General features: G+C 45.7%; 1 protein-coding gene across 1 annotated transcript in view; it reads right to left on the bottom strand.

Moving 5' to 3' along the window:
- Positions 1–20,475, bottom strand: part of DISC1 (disrupted in schizophrenia 1) — a 424,314-nt gene that overhangs the window by 262,850 nt on the left and 140,989 nt on the right. Inside the window, 3 exon segments of the mRNA XM_010841148.1 lie at positions 310–536; positions 4,293–4,422; positions 19,204–19,351. Coding sequence (XP_010839450.1) covers positions 310–536; positions 4,293–4,422; positions 19,204–19,351 — 505 coding nt within the window.

Below are 20,475 nucleotides of genomic sequence, written 5' to 3'. Positions count from 1 at the left end.
TGTGTCTCCTGCATTGCAGACAGATTCTTTACCCACTGAACCACCTAGGAAGCCCAACAGGTTGGGTAGCCAAGGTGTAGAACATCCTGAGGTGCACAGGACTGCCCTACACAAAGAAGGACCTTGACACTCAAAATACCAAGACTACTTTCCCTTGAAAATTCACAGCACTGCTTGGAAAATACTGAGTTGACCGAAAAGTTCCTTGGCCAACCCAATATTTACATACGTAGGACAGCAGACTAAATCAATCCCATAAACAGATCGACAAGGCGAGAGATCCAAAATCACTTAGGAAATCACCAGTACCTCCGGATGGTTTCAGGTGGCTCTGCGTGGAGGGGAATCTGCTCGGCCAAGGCCAGGGTGTCCTGCAAGGTCTTGGTGACCTCCTGCAGCTCGCCCAGGGACAATCCTCCCACAAGGTCGCAGCCCTGCCATGGGAGAAGCCGCTCCTGCTCCTCTATCTCCCGTCTCAGCTGCTGATCTTTTGCTTCCAGAACAGACATCCTGGCTTGGAGGGTCTCAATTTCTTTCTGCAGAGAATGGAGAGAGCAGGTTTTTATAAATTAACCCCATTCATGGTTGACTACACTGCTCAGAACTCTCTCTTTACAGGAGAGTTTGCCACCTGCGTGAGGGCCGTGAAGCTCCCCTTCAAGGCGGGCAGATTTTTGGAGGTTTGCTGAACTGGAAAAATCATGCCAGCTTTGTATTTCTGATTAGCTGGCATAAGGAAAAAGCTTCCCTCCCAAGCATTAAATAACTGTGGGTGGTGAGCCAAGAATTAGACATGGAAGAATCCAGCAAATATGTAAGCCACTTACTTCATTTCAGGTGACAGAGCCAGAACACAGTGCAACAAACTTCAGGGACTTGAGATACCAGCAAAGCAGCTAACATGACCGAGAAAGGAAAAGCAAACAAGCCATGGCTGATCTGACCCCAAACATGCAAATGTAGCATGCGTAGAAAGATTAGAAGTCATAGTTTCTTAAGTCTAAGGATTGAAAGAGATGCCACAGATAGGGTTATGCAGTCTAAGGTTCATAAAAATATTAAATAAATTTAATTTCCACTAATACGGCAAACCAAATCCCAAGAATTGAGTATCATCCAATCTTGAGGTCAATGAACAAAATAAGCAGCAGGTAATTGAATGCCTGCTGTGCACACAGTGTTATGGCAGATAATCATCTCAGTGCCCATAGCATCCTGAATCTCCAATGAGACTCTTGTAATTAACATACGCCCATGTTTTCTGCATTGGCTGCCAGCTGATAAGAGCACAGCTCTAATACTGGCTGTCTCCCCATCTCACCCACATCCTCGAAACCCCAAGATGCCGACCACCCTACCTGATCTACCTGCTGACCCCTTCTCCAGTAGGGGAGGGAAGAGACACAGGAGGAGGCACTGAAGATCCACGGCTAAGACACGCTAAGAAGACAACAGCGTGTATCCTGCTGGTCCAAGATTATAGAATCATTGACAGGGTCTCCCATCACACCTCCCTACTTCCTACCTTTGAATTCCCATCCCTATTCTTTCTTTTTGTGTTTGTTTGGGTTTTTTCAACTGTAGTAAAATATAAGTAATAGAAAACTTACCATCTTAACCATCCATCTCCAGGATTCTTTTCATCCTGCCAAGCTGAACTCTGACCCCCCTCCCCCCCTGCATTCAGCCTTGGAAGCCATCTTTCTACTTTCTGTCTCTGTGACTCTGACTCCTCTGGGTGTCCACACGTGGAATCATACAGTATTTGTCCTTTCATGGCCGGCTCATTTCACTTAGAATAATGTCCTCAGGGTCCATCCATACTGTTTTTTGTGTCAGAATTCTCTTCCTTTTAAAGGCTGAATTTAAAGGCTTCATTGTATTTATATACCACATTTTGTTTATCCAGGCATCCCTGGTAGCTAAGCTGGTAAAGAATCTGCCTGCAACGCAGGAGACCCCGGTTCGATTCCTGGGTCGAGAAGATCCCCTGGAGAAGGGATAGGCTACACACTCGAGTATTCTGGTCTGGAGAATTCCATTGACAGAGGAGCCTGGCAGGCCACAGTCCATGGGGTTGCAAAGAGTCAGACAGGACTGAGCAACTCGCACTGTGTGTGTCCATTCATCTGTTGATAGACACTTGGGTTGTTGCTTCCACCTTTTGACTATTGTGAACAATGCTGCTGTGAACACATCTGTGAGTCTCTGCTTTCAGTTCTTTGTGGTCTTATACCCAGACGTGAAACTGCTGAATCACATGGTAACTCGACTTTTAATTTTTTAAAGAACCATCATACTGTTTTCCACAGTGGCCCTCTATCCTATCCTCACACAGAAGTCAAAATGACTTTTTGAAATGTGGTCAATTACATCACTTCACTGGTTAACCAACCCCACTCCATGGCTCCCATTCCAGTCAGAGAAAAGCCCAAGACCTCACAAAGGCCTGCCAGCGCCCCCCCAATCACTGATTCTCTCCTCTTCTCCCCCAGCACTGTGCCAAGAATGCTTCCTTCAAACACTCAATATGTGCATGTGTGCTAAGTCACTTCAGTCATATCCAACTTCGCAACCCTCTGGACCGTAATCTGCTAGGCTCCTCTGATCAGATTCTATAGGCAAGAATACTGGTCTGGGTTGCCATGCTCTCCTCCAGGGGATCTTCCCAACCCAGAGATCGAACCCACATCTCTTATGTCTCCTGCATTGGCAGACAGGTTCTTTACCACTAGTACAACCTGGGAAGCCCTCAAACAGTAGTTCAGTTCAGTCGCTCAGTCGTGTCCAACTCTTTGCGACCCCATGAATCACAGCATGCCAGGCCTCCCTGTCCATCACCAACTCCCGGAGTTCAAGTAGCCTGGGCTAAAAGTATGTTCTGTGCACTCTGACATTATCAGGAATATTCACCTCCAGCTGGTGAATATTATCCAGAATCAAAAATCAGACTTCACATTTTCAGCTACCTGAACTTGCTCAACAAGTGTGCTCAACGTGGTGAGCTCAAGAGCGTGAAAGCACCAGTTTACTGAAAAAATATTTTCAAACTGGAGAAGGAAATGGCAACCAGTATTCTTGCCTGGAAAATTCCATGGACAGAGGCATCTGGTGGGCTACATGTAGTCCATGGAGTTGCAGAGTCAGACACGACTTAGCAACTAAAAAACAACATTTTTTCAAACCTCTTGGCTCAGAGGGTAAAGAGTCTGCCTGCAATGTGGAAGACCCGAGTTCGATCCCTGGGTCAGGAAGATCCCCTGAAGAAGAAAATGGAAACCCACTCCACTATTCTTGCCTGGAAAATCCCATGGACAGAGGAGCCTGGTGGGCTACAGGGCTATAGTCCATAGGATCACAAAGAGTTGGACACGACTGAGCGATTTCACTTCACTTTTTTCAAATTGCAATGATATTTGCCTCCCTTTGCTGCCTTGCTATCATATGGAATTGGAAGGGTGAACTCATAACAAGAAGACTCTGCATGGGAGGTGGGGGTTTCCAGTGACCTCTCCACGCCCCATTCATCTGTCTAAGGTCACTCGGCTGTTTAGAGGCTAAGCCACACTGAGGATGCATGTGTTAAAGAGCTCTGCATTTTCCAGAAGTCTGTGTTTCCTCACTGCTCCCCAGTCAGGCTTCAAGTTCTCTAGTCTTGGGAAGGTGTGGACAGAACTTCAAGGCTCCTTGCTTCTGGGGGGCCCTGTCAACTTCCAGAGCCCCTGGTCACCTTCTGGCTATAACTCAGAGTTGCACCAGGATTTCCAGCCCCCCATGATTCTCAGCCAACTTGTATCCACTGCTTCGGGACAACCCAGAGCTCCCACGAAGCCCAGTCATTCCCAGTCTTTCCCAGTTCCGCCCGCCTTGCCCAGTCCCCACTCACAGCTCTGCCTCCTGACAGTTGCTACCCACAGTCCAATCTGATAGCAGTTTCCATAAAGGATTGCCTCAGCTCAGATTTTTTTTTTTTTCCTGCTTTCCGAAAGAAACTTCTCAAGGACAATATGATAAGAGGTGACAAATTGGCCTGGCACACAAGGAAAGCATATTCAAAAGGTAAAGTACCAGCAAACACAGGCACAAACACTGCTGAACTTCCAACCCCTTGTTTGTAAAGAGACTCCAACAAGCCCTCCAGTCGTCTCCACCCCTCGCTCTGCCTCATGCCTCCTGGGTGCACTGCCAGCTCTCTAAGGGCTGTATTTAAGCAAAGACTCACTTTGCTGCATTTGGCTCACATGTGTTAGAAAACTGCTGTCTTGCTTCATAAAGAGTCTTCACCTGCTCACCTGTAGCTGCTGCTTTTCTCGGAGAAGCCAGTCTCGCCTGGTGATGGACACTCGCAAACTGTCCTGAGCAGCGGCTTCCAATGTCTTTGGATCCATTCTCAGCCGGGCTTGGGGGTCGTCACCGCCAGCTCTTAAAACACACACACACACACACACACATATATATATATATAGGCACAGATATGAATGACCTGAAATCTTCAGATCTACATGAATGTTAATGCAAAGAAGACTCACAAAGTGGCTCCCAGCTGCCCTCATCCTTAGAAGGGTCATGGGGAAGAGGTCCCTAGTGTATGTGTTGGTTTGAATGATAATCTGTTGGGGCTTTAGCGGTTGCCTAGAGTACTCTTGCCTGGAAAATCCCATGGACGGAGGAGCCTGGTGGGCTGCAGTCCATGGGGTCACTAAGAGTCAGACATGACTGAATGACTTCCTTTTCACTTTTCACTTTCATGCATTGGAGAAGGAAATAGCAGCCCACTCCAGTGTTCTTGCCTAGAGAACCCCAGGGATGCGGGAGCCTGGTGGGCTGCCGTCTATGGGGTCACACAGAGTCGGACACGACTGAAGCGACTTAGCAGCAGCAGCAGCAGAGTCACCTTGCTTTATTGGACTGGGTGCTGTCCCACTCAACAACTATGCATGTAGCTATCTGTACTGAAAGCATAAAATACACATCAGATTTTAATGTCTTAGTATGAAAACAAAGGATGCCAAATGTCTCATTAATGATATTTTCACATTCATTACATGTTGGGATGACAACATTATTGATACACTGGGTTAATTAAATGTATTTCTTAAATTAATTTCACTTGTTTTTTTTTTTTCTTACATTTATAAAATATGGAGAGTAGGGACTTCCCTGGTGGTAAAGTGGCTAAGAATCTGCCTGCCAATTCAGGGGACATGGGTTCGATCCCTGCTCCAGGAAGATCCCACATGCCAAGGGGCAACTAAGCCTGAGCTCTAGAGCCTGTGAGCCACAAGTACTGAAGCCCACATACCTAGAGCCCGTGCTTTGCAACAAGAGAAGTCACACAATGAGAGGCTCCGCACAGCAACCAGAGAGTAGCCTCTGCTCACTACAGCTAGAGAAAGTCCAGCAACAAAGACCCAGCACAGCCAAAACTAAATTAAAAATCTTATTGTGGCTACTATATTATTTAAAATCATGTATGTGGTTTGCATTATACATCATTGGACAGCCCTGCCTGGACCCATCCAGAGCCAAATTCCAGGGCAGATCTTGGCTGTGGACACTACAGAGAAGGATGGCTGATTTGAAGATGTTTGGGTCAGAGCTTCTCAGAAAATGTGTGCTAGAAGACTATCAAAAAACCACTTAAAATCTGTATGGCTCTTTCTCCTATGCTCACAGGAGTTGGCATATTTGGTTGAAGGAATGCTGGTGAAGATGTGGCTCAGGCTGCCACCTTACACAGGTGAGTTGGCCTTGCAGAAATCTTGCAGATGTTTCTCATCAAAGGATGACAAGTCAATTTCTAACTGAATACAGTCGGTTGGGAAAAAAGTCTACCCTAAGCAAAACTATGTCAACAATTCAAGGAAACAGTGTCTATGAAAGCTCCACTGACTACAGTTAAAAGGCAAACAACAAGTTGGGGAAAAGGAAATATTGCTAATGTCAAGAGTGCTAGCAACAGAAGAAGAAAAAGATGAGTACATCTATCAGAAACTCAAAAAAAAAGAGAAATTATGAAGGTTTATCATCAAAAATGTTTTCAAAAGCAAATTCAAACAACATAAAATATCATTTTTCATGTAACAACTGACAAAAGCTTTTAGAAACCACAATTCCTTGGTGAGCACAGGGAATAAAAATTAGATCCAAAACATGCCTTTGGATCCTCTTGTCTGGGCTTTAAAAATTAATCATATGTAAATTGCCTTTTCAGACTATTCATGGGGTTCTGATCATCCTTATGGCAGAAAGTGAAGAAGAACTAAAGAGCCTCTTGATGAAAGTGAAAGAGGAGAGTGGAAAAGTTGGCTTAAAACTCAACGTTCATAAAATGAAGATCATGGCATCCGGTCCTATCACTCCATGGAAAATAGATGGGGAAACAATGGAAACAGTGACAGACTTTATTTTCTTGGGCTCCAAAATCACTGCAGATGGTGACTGCAGCCATGAAATTAAAAGACCCTTGCTCCTTGGAAGAAAACCTATGACCAACCTAGACAGCATACTAAAAGCAGAATATCACTTTACCAACAAAGGTCTGTCTAGTCAAAGCTATGGTTTTTCCAGTGGTCGTGTATGGATGTGAGAGCTGGACTCTAAAGAAAGCTGAGAGCTGAAGAATTGATGCTTTTGAACTGTGGTGTTGGAGAAGACTCTTGAGAGTCCCCTGGACTGCAAGAGATCCAACCAGTCAATCCTAAAGGAAACCAGTCCTGAATATTCATTGGAAGAACTGATGCTGAAGCTGAAACTCCAATACTTTGGCCACTGATGAGAAAAACTGACTCATTGGAAAAGACCCTGATGCTGGGAAGGATTAAAGGCAGGAGGAGAAGGGGACAATAAAGGATGAGATGGTTGGATGGTATCACCGACTTGATGGACATGAGTTTGAACAAGCTTTGGGAGTTGGTGATGGACATGAAAGCCTGGTGTGCTGCAGTCCATGGGGTCACAAAGAATCGGACACAACTGAGTGACTGAACTGAAGAATATGTAAATAATTATCGGCCTGCCATGCAGGAGCTGCTGCTGCTGCTGCTAAGTCACTTCAGTCGTGTCCAACTCTGTATGACCCCATAGACGGCAGGCCACTAGGCTCCTCTGTCCCTGGGATTCTCCAGGCAAGAATACTGGAGTGGGTTGCCATTTCCTTCTCCAATGCATGAAAATGAAAAGTGAAAGTGAAGTCGCTCCATGCAGGAGACTCAGGTTCAATCCCTGGGTCAGGAAGATCGCCTGGAGAAGGCAACCCACTCTAGTATTCTTGCCTGGAAAATCCCATGGACAGAGGAGGCTGGTGGGCTAGAGTCCATGGGGTTGCAAAAGTCAGAGACAACTTAGCAACTAAACAACAACAATAATCATAGGTACGCATAAAGAATAGATAAAAAAAAAAAAAATACCACACTCCTTAGTAGCCCAAACTGAAAACACTGCAACTGTGGCCCCGAGTTAGGACTGGAGCAGTAAACCATGGTACCTCCACCCTGAGGAGGGCTCTGCAGCCACTAAAATTAAGTCACCAAAGAAGATTAAATTGCATGGAAAATGTTCACTATTTATAGCTGTTTTCTAAAGCAGGTATTTGGTAATCCATATAGCATGGAACAACTATTCTAAAAATAACATATATATTAAGTAAAAGATAGGAAAATATCTGCCAAAATGTATCAGCTTTTACCTCTGTGTGATGGAATTACTTCTTTTGGCCAACCTTTTATTTTCTAAATTTTCTATAATGAGCATGTATTAGTTTTTACAACTATAAAATACAAGCAATAAAATGAAAGAAAAACAATAAGATAATAAAAACATCTTCTACCATATACACAAACAGTTGTATCATTAAACATTCTAACATATCCAACCTGTTCCAGGTCTTGGACAAAAGAGACATGTATGCATCAGAAATAAATCCTATCCATACATTAGCAATCAAGGGTGTCTTCCCAGCAGAGAAGCAGGTTCTGCTGATGGGTGTGAGGCATGAACCACCCTGTCCGCTCTTCACTGGGACTTCCTTCCACACACCCTGGGCGTGGCTGCCATGTTGACCTCAGGGTCCCTCACACTGAAGTGGGGGAGGTGTGTGTTCTGATTTGTACATTCACGCAGGATCACACAACCTCCATATTTCTTAGGAAAGAAAGTGAGTAACTAATCCAAATATGTGTGGCTATTTTGTCCATTTCTTTTCACTCCTACCAATTTGATGTACTCGTTCATTCATTCAGAAAAAGAACCATTCTTAAGCCCATTTACTATGTGCCATGAACTGTGCTAGGTGCCACAGACACAGCAATAAACAAGACGTGGTTTCTGCACAGAGCAGAGGTGATGGATAAACCAAAGCCATGGACCAACATTCCTCCCAAGGCTCAGACAGACTGCAGAAGTGGAAAGGTAGGAGCCGTGCTCCCACTTCCTACATCTTAGCATGGCCCTTACAAAACAAGGAGGCCAGCCAAGCCCTGCAGTGAGGCAACCCTGATATTCTTAGAGACAGTGGTAGAAAATACGTCACCTAGGCTTTTCCAAGTTAAAAACCAGCAGCCTCAGAAAAGGGAGCCTTGCTTGGATTTCTGGGTCTGACACAGATTCAGACTCTGAATAATCTTGAAAGCTGCTTACTTATTGCAGCATACCATGCAATTTAGAAGCTTATTTTAAGACTTGTTACTCTCTGTTTCATCTGTGTAAAGGCAAATTACAATGGTAGTAGTAGTAATGAAAAAATTTAACTGGTAATAACAGAATAACTTAGTATGAATTGAGAATTTACCGTACACCAAGTGTTATCAGTTTTGCCAACAAGGAAACAGAGCATCAGCAACTTGCTCTGGTGTAACTGAACAGGACCCAATGGGGGCCTTTCCAGAACAGGACTGCAGAAAAAACTTCAGTCAAAGAATAAATTCAATTGGAAAAAAAGAAAATGCAGAAAGAAAGGAAAACAATCAAGCAAAACAATAATAGCTTAGTCACTAAACTAAGTCAAGAAACTTTAGTTCCTCTTGCAGAGCTATAGATAATTCTCTGAGCCATGTCCTTTGAGATATTCTGCAGGTACTGAAACCTCCATCAGGTGGAAGATGTTAACTGTATGATGCCCACAAGCATGTAGACCCCAGACCAGTTGGAACCAGAAGGTAGATGATGACTCCTGACTACCTCACCACCAACCAATAAGAAGAATGTCCATGAGCTGATCACACAACCCATAACTCCCCCTTCCTCACCCTGTCTTTAAAAACCTTTCAAAGTCTTCAGCGAGTTCAGGGACCTTTCACGCTCTAGCTGCCTAGAGTCCTTGCTTGGTGCCTGCAATAAACGCTGCATTTTCCTCCACCACCACTAGGTGTCAGTAGACTGGCTTTACTGCACAGGGGCGAGAAGACCCAATGCCGCCCTTTTCTAGCCGTGTGTCCTTGGAGTTACTCACCCTAACCCTACCAAATCTCTCTGAAGCTCACCTCCCTCATTTACAAAATGAGAATGATGGTGGTGATCCTGATGTTGATACCTTCCCTGAACAGCGGATTACAGGGAACAAATCTATTCAGCAAACGACCATTGAGTACCTACTGTGTGCAGACTCTGCCCTCTCCCTGGGACCTCTGTTCTCTGTCCTCAGGGAGCTGGCTGCACCCGTTCCCTGCCCACATCAATGTTTGCATCAGGAGAGTGAATGCTGTGCTCACATCCAGTGGACACACTGTCCTTTTTAATGAAGAGTAAAGAAGAGGCGTTTCTGACCACCTTTCCAGGTATCAGAAGAGGGGGTCCCTGGAAGGAAACCACATCATCAATTGTGGGAATGGAACCCACTTCCTCCCCTGGACTCCAGGGTCTTGGCCTGTCCACCCAGCCTCTCGCTCAGAAGGGTGAACCTCAGCCCATCCTGTGCTGTTATCCCCAGGGTCCAGCACTGGGTAGGACTTCACAAATATTTACTGAGTGACTTAATGAATCCCTGGCCTAGAAAAATCAAGAAGCCATTTATATTCAGCTTTCTGTTGCATGAGATCATTGCTTCACACTAATTTATTTCTCAATTTGCTCTGCTTATGCAAATATTAAGAGTTTTCCTGAATTTCCTAAATAGATACCATCTGGGTTGGGACAGGAGTTATTGAAGGAAATCAACACAGAATTGAAAATAAGCTGCGGGGGGAGCGACAGGTGGGTAAGTGGGAATTCTCCCATTTATCATTAATCACATTCATTACTTAATCCTTAAGAAAAAACCCTAGTGATTCACCCAAACTCCTCTTTATGTCTCTCAGACTTTGACTCTGGGTGAAGAAAGCTGGGCACAGACGGCTGTGCCCCGGGACACATGGAAGTTCGGTAATGAAGCCGGGGACGGGTTTGCATCTCAGCTCTCCAGCGCTCAGAGCCAGGCTCCCCTGCTACAACATTCCACAGTGTGTTCCCTTTATTCTAATAAACCTTAATGTGTAATCCCGAATGTCACTGCAAATTAGCTGTGCTGCTACAAACTAATCAGTATGGAAAATGAGCAAACCCCTCGGGGGCAAGAATTAAAAACATGTGGGTTGCAATGTTAGCACAGCACTCACTGCCCACAGGGAATCGGGGTATCTAGGAACCCACCATCAGCCCTGAGTTTCAGGCCCTCAACTGCCCAGTGCTGTATAATCTCTGGCCTTTCTATTTTTGTCTTTTCCATTAATCATTTAAAGAAGGATAAAAAAGCCATTGGTAAAATAAGCTCCTACACCACTAAAAACAGCATAGCTCCAAATTACACAGGAGAGCATTCTTCATCCCAGGGAAAACATCTTCCACCTGACTTTTGTGAGTGCAGAGTTCAGTAATATTGAGAAAAGGATGAAGCCTTCCAATGCACCACCTTTGATCAAAGGACCACCTTCGGGAATGTCCAGAGTGACAGGGCCGAGGGGAGTCCAGACGTTCCCCCTGCTAGGACACCCCGCGCCAGAACGGCTCATGGCAATTGTGCGGTTTATGTAGTCGTACCTGTAACATGGACGGTCTATTTCCAGGCAGAAATGACAGTCACCACGATGCCAGAAGAACTGCTATTTGGCTGCCACTGCTCGAATCGCAGAGGCTTTTTTAAAGTAACTATTTATTTACGGCTGATCTGGGTCTTTGTTGCCGTGAGGGCTTTTCTCTAGTTGCAGTATGCGGGCTTCTCACTGTGGTGGCTTCTCTTGTTGCAGAGCACCAGCTCTAGGTGCACGGGCTTCAGCAGTTGTGGCTCATGGACTCAGCAGTTGCAGCTCCCGGGCTGCAGGGCAAGGGCTCAATGGTTGTAGCGCACGTGCTTGGTTGCCCCGTGGCATGTGGGATCTTCCCAGATCAGGGATCGAACCCGTGTCTCCTGCATTGGCAGGCGGATTCTTTACCACTGAGCCATCTCGGAAGCCCCATGGAATCATAGTTTTAACTGAGCAAAGAGCCAAAACTGATGCTCTCATTTCCACTGAGGAAAACCTCAGCTCCAATGACCACTTCCAAAAACAAGACTTGAGCAAGACCTTCTGAGCACCTTTGCCAACTGCTGCTTGTATCCGTTACTATTCTATCAAATTTATGTCATCTGACATATATATTTCCATCTCCCCCATTCTGAGAAGATGGTGATATGGAAGTGGTTTGGGCCAGTCACTGAAGTGTGCTTTAAATCTGGAAATAGCTTCCTCAGCCAACAAACAATGTCATAAATGATGGAGGCCACTCTGATGGCACAATCAAACATTGTAAAATTGTCAGAGATGATGCAGGTAGCTTTGCGGTTCTGCCTTATATACCTGATTGGGGTCTAAAAGTAAGGAGAGTGGAGTAAAATTCATACATCTTAGGAAAGTGGGCATTATTGGTTTCTAAACATAGAGATGACAGCCCTGCAGGAGGGCACACGGACATCTACTTGGGTTTATAGTAACCAAGTCCAATAAAACAGGCTTCAGACAGACTTCAGATAAGTTGGAGCCAAGAGGATGGAAGTTCTTTATTTGGAAGCTTTTATTTATAATCCACTGATTTTAAAACAAATTTCAGGAAGTCTTCTGTGATTCCCGTCAACTGGCTTTTCTCCTCTCTTCCTTCCTCCCTTATCTTCTCATGATGACGAGGGGTTGGAGGTGGGTCCTCTGGGTCCTCATTGGGCTCGAGCTGTGATTAGGGTTCTGAAATGTCTCCTGGCATGTTGGGAAGAGTGATCATTTTATGCCACCTCATTTTACATCTCAGGTAGAATGTGTCTATGTGAGTTATTTCCTAGCCTCTAGCAGTATATCTCCATTCCAGACTGTGAACTTAGAGCTGATGGTCACTGAATTCTATGGCCCCAACATGACAATTAAGTGGTAATAAAGAATCATTTTTCAAAGTGAAGAGACAGAGACCTGGTCAGAGGAAAAAGGACTCCGTCCAGAAGCAGCATAAGCTACACAACATTCATCTCTTCTGCTCCCATCAGAAAGAAGAGATGTGAGCAGGAAATATTGGGCCTTGATAAGCCACATTGGAAACCTCTGTATATCTTTACTTTTAAACCTCTGTTGTATTTTGTTTACATGCGTTTTATTGGTAAAAGGTCTTTGATAAAGGACATTTTACACACACACACACACAGTCGAAGTTGTAAATATGACCAGTTTTCATGTACGCATTGGTGGAGGTCCCATGGGAAAACACACACACACACACACACACACACACACACACACACACACACACACACACACACAGGATGCAGTCAGAGAAATGCAAAGTATTAATGAGAAAATTATCAGTTATATGCACACAGTAGAGCAAACCCCTGTCTTAGGAGAAAGGAAAATATAACTTTCTTTGGACTAGATGAATACAGCAAGAATAGATGCCTCTCTGCTCTCTTCCTATCATTGCAGTGAGAGGATATTGAGGTGGAAGTTTCTGCTTGGTCCAGAACTAGAAGCAAACGCTGAAAGACACAGGCCTGAAGCCTTCTACCCTCAGCTGGGAACATGAGGGGAGGTGCCCACCCCAGGCTGCACACAGCATCACCACCTTCCACACCACCACCCTCCACACACGCGCACCTGCTGGCCACGTAGGAGACAGAGCCTTCATGAGAGATGCTCCCCAGTCCCACCTCCAGCCCCACATGGGAGGGAGCAAACTCTCCCACTGAAATCAGATGAAAGAAAAACCACTCCACCATACCCTCTCCGCCAGCTGGGAGTGCCCCATAAAGGAGGCTGACATCTGTATCTCCCACGTGAACCTCCATCTGCATCTGCATCTTCAGAGCCAAGTCCCAGATGAGGAGCTGAGTTTGGCTGGTTTTAGAAGAAGCAATTCTCAAGAAATTAGAGTGAAGGACTGAGAAGGAGAAAAATTCAATGAACAGTGAGCTATAATGAGCTGATCACCACCCAGGCAACTGGAGCACCAACCAACTAGGAACCTTCTGGAAAAAAATGTGTGGAATGCTCCTCAGAGCCATCCACCTGGAGGTGGGGCGGCAAGGGCATTAAGCCACCAGCTCCCACCCTGGGGTTAAGGGCTGCCTTCAGGGGCATTACTCATGCCCCTTCCTCACAGGCTTCAGAGACAGCCCCATGACAGAGAAGCCTGTTGGGTGCTGAGGTGCAGAGCAGTCAGTGGGCACGAAGGTGTCCACAGCTGGAGAGAGAGCGGCGGGTGTGGCTGAGGGACTGGGACTCTGGGTGTCACATCTCTGCTGCAAGGCCCGCCCACACACCAACTTTGTGAGCAGGGATGGCATCTGGTTCCGCACTGCTCTGTAATATAACTGGTTCAGTGGGGTGTTACCACAGCTACAGGAGGGTTACAACAGCTCAGTGACTGCCCGTCAAGCAGGGATGAAGGAATGGGAGAACAGTGGCAAGGCATTGGGAACCACCCCCGCACCCTCAACCCAGCCTCTGCAAGACCACCATTCAGTGTGACAATACATGTGAGCCTCCCAGGAATCAAGTGGACATGACAAAAGGGATCCGCCCAACCAGTGTGCCTACTGGGCAAGGGGGCTCACAGGAAGAGGCTGGGTGACATGTAAAAAGCAGTGATTGCCCCCATGGAGTGGAGAGATTGCGTTCACGTCAAGATCAGGGAGGCGCTGCAGTGGCCTCCGGGGACCCCACACCTGAGCTCCCCAGGAGTGAACATGTAGGCACGTGTTCACGGGGGTATGAGGGGCTGCGCTGGCCAGGGGAGCAGCGATGTCCCACAAAGAGAGGATTCCAAACACTGGACAAGGAAAGATTTGAATTGGACATACAACTGACATTTCAAACTGGACTGACAGGGTGAGCATCAGTAACTGAAAATGCCCCGGACATCTGTTATTATCTTCCCAAGATACCACAGAGAAATGGGAAAGATGTGTTCAACAGAGCACAGCAGACCTGAGAATAGTCAAACCACGATGCCTTTGTACCCCCGCTGAGCAGAGACACCCCAGTGAACCAGTTATATTACAGAGCATTGCGGAACCAAAGACAGAAAGAGACAGATGTTAAACCATCTGAGTATCCTATCTGCTTTAGAGGTGCCCAGTTAACCCCTGCGGTGACAGCTAACACTCTCTGGGATGCTGGAAGGAGCTGGACAAACAGAGTGTGACTCAGGATGAAAAGCTCAGGGAATTAAACATACCTTTTTAAAAAGTTGAATTAAACAGGGAAAATTAAGATATGAAGTAGATGGGTGTACTTGGTTACATTTCCTCAGATCTTATTCTAAACCAAATTTTCTTAACTAGAGACCCAAAGCTCCTCCTCCCAGAGAGCAAAGGAATAAGCTGAGAAGATCTGCATGCAACTATCTGTATGCAATCGTCCATACGTTTGTACATATGTGGTTTTGTGATGGAAGAAACCCATCGTTTTCATTAGTTTTTCCAGGAAATCCTTGATCTCAACAAGGTAAAGAGGCACTTATTTGTGTTACTAATCGGTATTGAAATTTTTCCATGTCAATACCACTGTTTTATTTCTTCAGGAAATAATTGAAAAGCATTCTGCTTCCCCCTGGGCTCAGAGAGCCCCTGGCCTGTGGCTGCGCAAGCTCCAGCCGGACAGCACATCCCCCTGGTGGCCTCTGTGAGAACTGCAGCCAAAGCCCCTGGTTGAGAGAAAACCTGCCAGATCCAGATAATCCTGCCGATGACAAATGTCACAGGCTGCATGTGCCGTCGGCACACCGAGACACAATTCCTTAAACTATTAATGACTATGTAACTTTGTTAACATGCAATAGAAAAAGATAAGAAAGGAGTTGATTTTGAGGCATTATTTTCTAACAACAGGACAGGTGGATTTAGCACAAGAAAAGCCAAGATAATATTTAAATAACTGAAGTTTGGGAAACAGTGATCTAATTAACCCCTCCCCCTTTTTCTGATGAGGGGAGTGAAGTACGAAAAAGCTAGGAAACCACACCAGGTCACATAGAGCTTGTTAGTGGAAAAGACAGGATCAAACTCAGGTTTCCTGAACTCTAGTCCAAGGTTCTTCAAGGTACTGTGAGCCTCCTCCTTGCCAGGCGGTAGCGCTAGAGATAGAAATCGAATCCCAGTGGGCTCAAAAAGTGAGCAGGAACTAAAAACACAGCCTCCAGGTAGTTCACGCGGGCAAAGGCACAGGGTTAACTAGGCGCGCCAAGGGTTTCTATGAGCCTCACAAACGGTTAATAGTATCTTTTTGGACTCTCCTGGTGGCTCAGATGGTAAAGCATCTGCTTACAATAGGGAGACCTGGGTTCGATCCCTGGGTCAGGAAGATCCTCTGGAGAAGGCACCCCACTCCAGTACTCTTGCCTGGAAAATCCCATGGACGGAGGAGCGTGGTGGCTACAGCCCATGGCGTCGCAAAGAGTCGGACACGACTGAGCGACTTCACATAATATACATCTTTTTGTAAAGGACGTATTAAGGTGAGCGACATGAACATGCTATCTTTATGGGTCATAATCAATCAAATATGAGACAGGTCAGGTGATATAACCTGAGAATGTAGGGCTCTGCCTTGTAGTTCACAGTGCCCTATGAGACACTTATAGGGGACAATGGAGTTAGTGAGGTTTTTTTTAATTGAAGTATAGTTTATTTACAATGCTTTGTTAGTTTCTGGCGTACAGCAAAGTGACTCAGATGCTGTGTTAGTTTCTGGTATAGAGCAAAGTGATTCAGATATATATTTTTATATATACACATATATATGCTTTTTCATATTCTTTTCCATTATAGTTCATTACAAGATATCAAATACAATTCCCTGTGCTATGTATTAGGACATTGTTGTTTACCTATTTTATATATACTGGTGTGTTTCTGCTAATCCCAGACTCCTAATTTATCCCTCTCCCCACCTTCCCCTTTAATAGCCATAAGTTTGTCTTCTAAGTCTGTGAGTCTGTTTCTGTGCTGGAAATAAGTTCATCTGTAGCATATTTTAGATTCCAAGACCATAACCAAGCCACACTCTCTATCCACATCATGTGCAGATAAAGAGATGATCACTGGAGAGCAGGGGCCAGTTCTGACTTAGAGCCCACAGGGAGCGAGTTCCCAACTGGGACTCAGGCCAGATGCCAGGTCTGTGCCCAGGCTCTGTGCACACATACGGGGTCTGACACAAGTCCCCAGAGCCCTCCTGTACCTGGTTTCCTCAACTCTAAATACAGACACGGATGCAGATGGCGATGTAGGTCTCCATATTGATAGCAATATACAAACTCTACTACCCCATAGAATTGTCTTGAGGACTCAGTAAATTACTTCCTGTTCATCAAAAGATGAATAGTTAGGCAAAATAGGGTACATGATACAATGGAACAGGATTCAACCTTCAAAAGGAAGGAAATTCTGACATGCTGCAACATGGATGAACTTTAAAGACACGATGCTAAGTGAAATAAACCAGTCACAGAAGGACAAATCCTATATGATTCCACTTGTATGAGATACCTAGTCAAATTCACAGAGACAGAAAGCAGGACGGTGGTTGCCAGGGGCTGGGGAGGAGGGGACAATGGAGTGAGAGGTTTTTTATTAATTGAAGTATAGTTTATTTACAATGCTATGTTAGTTTCTGGTGTGCAGCAAAGTGATTCAGTTGCTGTGTTAGTATCTGGTGTATAGCAAAGGGATTCAGATATATATAGGTATAGATATATATTCTTTTTCATATTCTTTCCATTATAGTTCATTATAAGATATTTAATATACTTCCCTGTGCTATGCAGTAGGGCCTTGTTGTTTATTTTATATATAGTGGTGTGTATCTGCTAATCCCAAACTCCTAATTTATCCCTCTCCTCACCTTCCCCTTTGGTAACCATAAGTTTGTCTTCTAAGTCTGTGAGTCTATTTCTGTTTTGGAAGTAAGTTCATTTGTATCACATATTAGATTCCACACATAAGTGATACTATATGATATTTGTCCTTCTCTGCCTTTATCTGACTTACTTCACTTAGTACCATAAGCTCTAGGGCCATGTATGTTGCTGCAAATGACACTGTTTCATCCCTTTTATGGCTGAGTAGTATTTTATTGTGTATATATACACCACCACTTCTTTACCCACTCATCTGTTGATGGACACTTGGGCTGCTTCCCTGTCTTGGCCATTGTAAACAGTGATGCTATGAACTGGGTGCTTATATCTTTAGAGTTTTCTTCAGATGAATGCCCAGGAGTGGGATTGCAGGATCCTGCCTGCAATTAGCTTAGCTCCAGTTTCAGTTTTTTAAGGCACCTCCACGCTATTTTCCACAGCGGCTGCACCAATTTACATGCCTACCAACAGTGTAAGAGGATGGGGTGTTAGTGTTTAATGAGGACGGGGTTTCAGTTTGAGAAGATGAAGAAGTTCTGGAGATGGATGGTGGTGACGGTTGCACGCAATGTGAATGTACTTAATGCCACTAAGCTGTATACTCACAAAGGGTTGAAATAGTACATTTTATGCTACGATCATTTTATCACAAAGGAAATTTAACTGAGCTACTTCTTAACGCACTCAGTAACTCTTACACAAGTGTTTTTTAAATGAATAGAGACACAACACATTGGCAGATGCTACAAATGGCCCACGACTGGGGCGGAGGACCAGAAATAATCCCAAGGATCAAAAGAAAGAAGGAATTAAGTAGAAAGTCAAGTTGGGACAGTCCCGTGTGAGAAAGGGACAGGAAACAAGCTGATACCTCAGTGGCAGACGAAAATAAAAATAAAAACAGGAGGTGAGGTTCACCTGTCGCTTAAGAGGTAGAAGTTCACTCCACAGGCATGTCTAAGGTAGCAGCTACCAGCGACCACGCACACTGCTCTATGCTCCCTGCAAAACTGCAGGACAAGCAAGCGAGAAAATAAGCAGCCTCACTGCAAGGCAGGCTGTAGGGAGCCGCTAAGATCAACCCAACGTGAGTGAGAACTGGGTCGCGCAGGCTTGTAACTGTCAGAGCCAAGTGGAAGCTGGAAATAAAATAATTGCCGTGGCTATGCTTGTACCCGAGCAGAAGCAGACCTGTGCTGTGACTCGGCTAATCACATTCATCACCACTCCTTCCTCCCAAGTCTTTAAAGCCCGAAGAGAGAGGTCACCAGCAAACAGAGGAGAACAACCGCTTACAGACGTTCCAACAGGCCAACGCCTGGGCCCCAGCCCCAGACAGCCTGACTTAGCTGCTCTAGGGTAGAAACTGGACGTTTAAAATCTCTTCAGGTGACTCAAACGGGCACCCGGGCCTGAGATCCACCCAGTTAGAATAGCAACTGCGCTCCATCTAGTCCTGGTCCTGGGAGGCCCTTGGGTAGAGGAAACAGCAGAAGATGCTCTAGAGCTGGACTCAGGAGGAGGATGCGTTTTCATCCCTCAGTCAGAGGGGACCGCCTGCGATCTTACAGCCGCCCTTGAACAGAGGAAATCCACCCCACCTGCTCAGGAGGTGGGCTCCCCCAGGGAGCTTAGCACCCAGCTGGGCCCGTGAGGGTTAAGAGGCCCTCCTGCCACTGACCAGAAGGGCTTCTCGGGGCATGTGACCCACAGAGGTCTCTCCCTCTGGAAGGAACCCCACTCCACCCCTACCCTGGCCCAACCAACAGAAGGGAGGGTCTCCTAGGCTAGGCTCCTACGTGTTCTTCCCCGCTCAGGAGTGGGGAGAAGGGAAGAGGACCCCGGGAGAGCGCTTACCTCTGAGCTGCCCAGCGCAGGGAAGCCTGGGCCTGGGCCCCCAGGTGGCCCAGGAGGGCGCTGAGGGCGGGCTGTTGAGAAGGAAGCTGAAAGTGCAGGCTGCTTCTCTCCTTCTCCAGGGCTTCTAATCTTTGTTGGATCATCTCGGCTGGAAACCCAAAAGGATGAGAGAGAAAGAAAGAAACATGCGACTCAAAATAGACAACCCAAGGTCCCTGGCTCCACCCCCCGCCAATGGTCGCCTCAGCGACATAATAGAAAGGTCACTTGTTTCTAGGTCAGTACTCTTCATCTCTAGGTTGATGTTTTTTAAGTATCTTCTGTCTTTTTATTGAAAATACAGCCCCCTTAGCTTTCATTCTTCTAAGTCTCAGAGGTTATAGTCCATGTATTTATATGATGATCATCATTATGATCATCATACAGGAGCATGCCTCATTCTGTGCATATCAGTCAGTCGTGTTCGACCCTTGGTGACCCCATGGACTGTAACCCGCCAGGCTCCTCTGTCCATGGGATTCTCCAGGCAAGAATACTGGCGTGGGTTGCCATTTCCTTCCCCAAGGGATCTTCCCAACCCAGGGATCGAATCTGCCTCTTGCATCCCCTGCATTGGCAGGTAGGTTCTTTACCACCACACCAACTGGGAAGCCCATACCTCATACGAATTATTTTTAACACCATGATGATCACTTAGGAGAAAACCTGCTAATGTTGATGAGTTCTGTATAACCAGTTGAAAAAGATCAGTCCCCAAGTGCTGATTTTGAGAATGTTTCCTTAGACACTGTTCATCAAGAGAGACTTACTCACAGTTACTAAAGTCACTAAAGTGATGCTCAAACTCTGTCATGCTACAGATGAGCAGAGATCCACTTCTGTTCAGAGTATGGCTCTTATTATTTTTTCAAAGACATTAAATCTCCTAAGAGAAGGCATAAACAGTAATCACTGCGAGACATTTTTTTCTTCAAAGAAAATAAGCTGCAGAAATTGGAATCCCATTAACTAAGAACCTACCCTCATAATCAAATACCTCAAGAACTGGAAAGTTTCCCATAAAGCTATTTTTTTTAGAAATGCAAGGACTGGAGTTAAAAATATATGAGTCAGAGCTTCCCTTCTGTTGGTCCTTGACCGGTGGGAAGGACCTTGATCCCCTCCGCCCCCTGGTAGTAGATGGGCTCTGGGGCCCCGGAGACCCCAGCCAGCCACTTCCAGCCACGAGCGCCACCTGCTGACCCCGGTGTGCAACGCAAATACTACCCTTTA

This window comes from Bison bison, unplaced genomic scaffold, assembly GCF_000754665.1.
Source record: "Bison bison bison isolate TAMUID 2011002044 unplaced genomic scaffold, Bison_UMD1.0 scf7180017864157, whole genome shotgun sequence".
Taxonomy (NCBI): domain Eukaryota; kingdom Metazoa; phylum Chordata; class Mammalia; order Artiodactyla; family Bovidae; genus Bison; species Bison bison.
The sequence above is the reverse complement of the archived record's forward strand: the minus strand, read 5'-3'. Positions and strand labels throughout refer to the sequence as shown.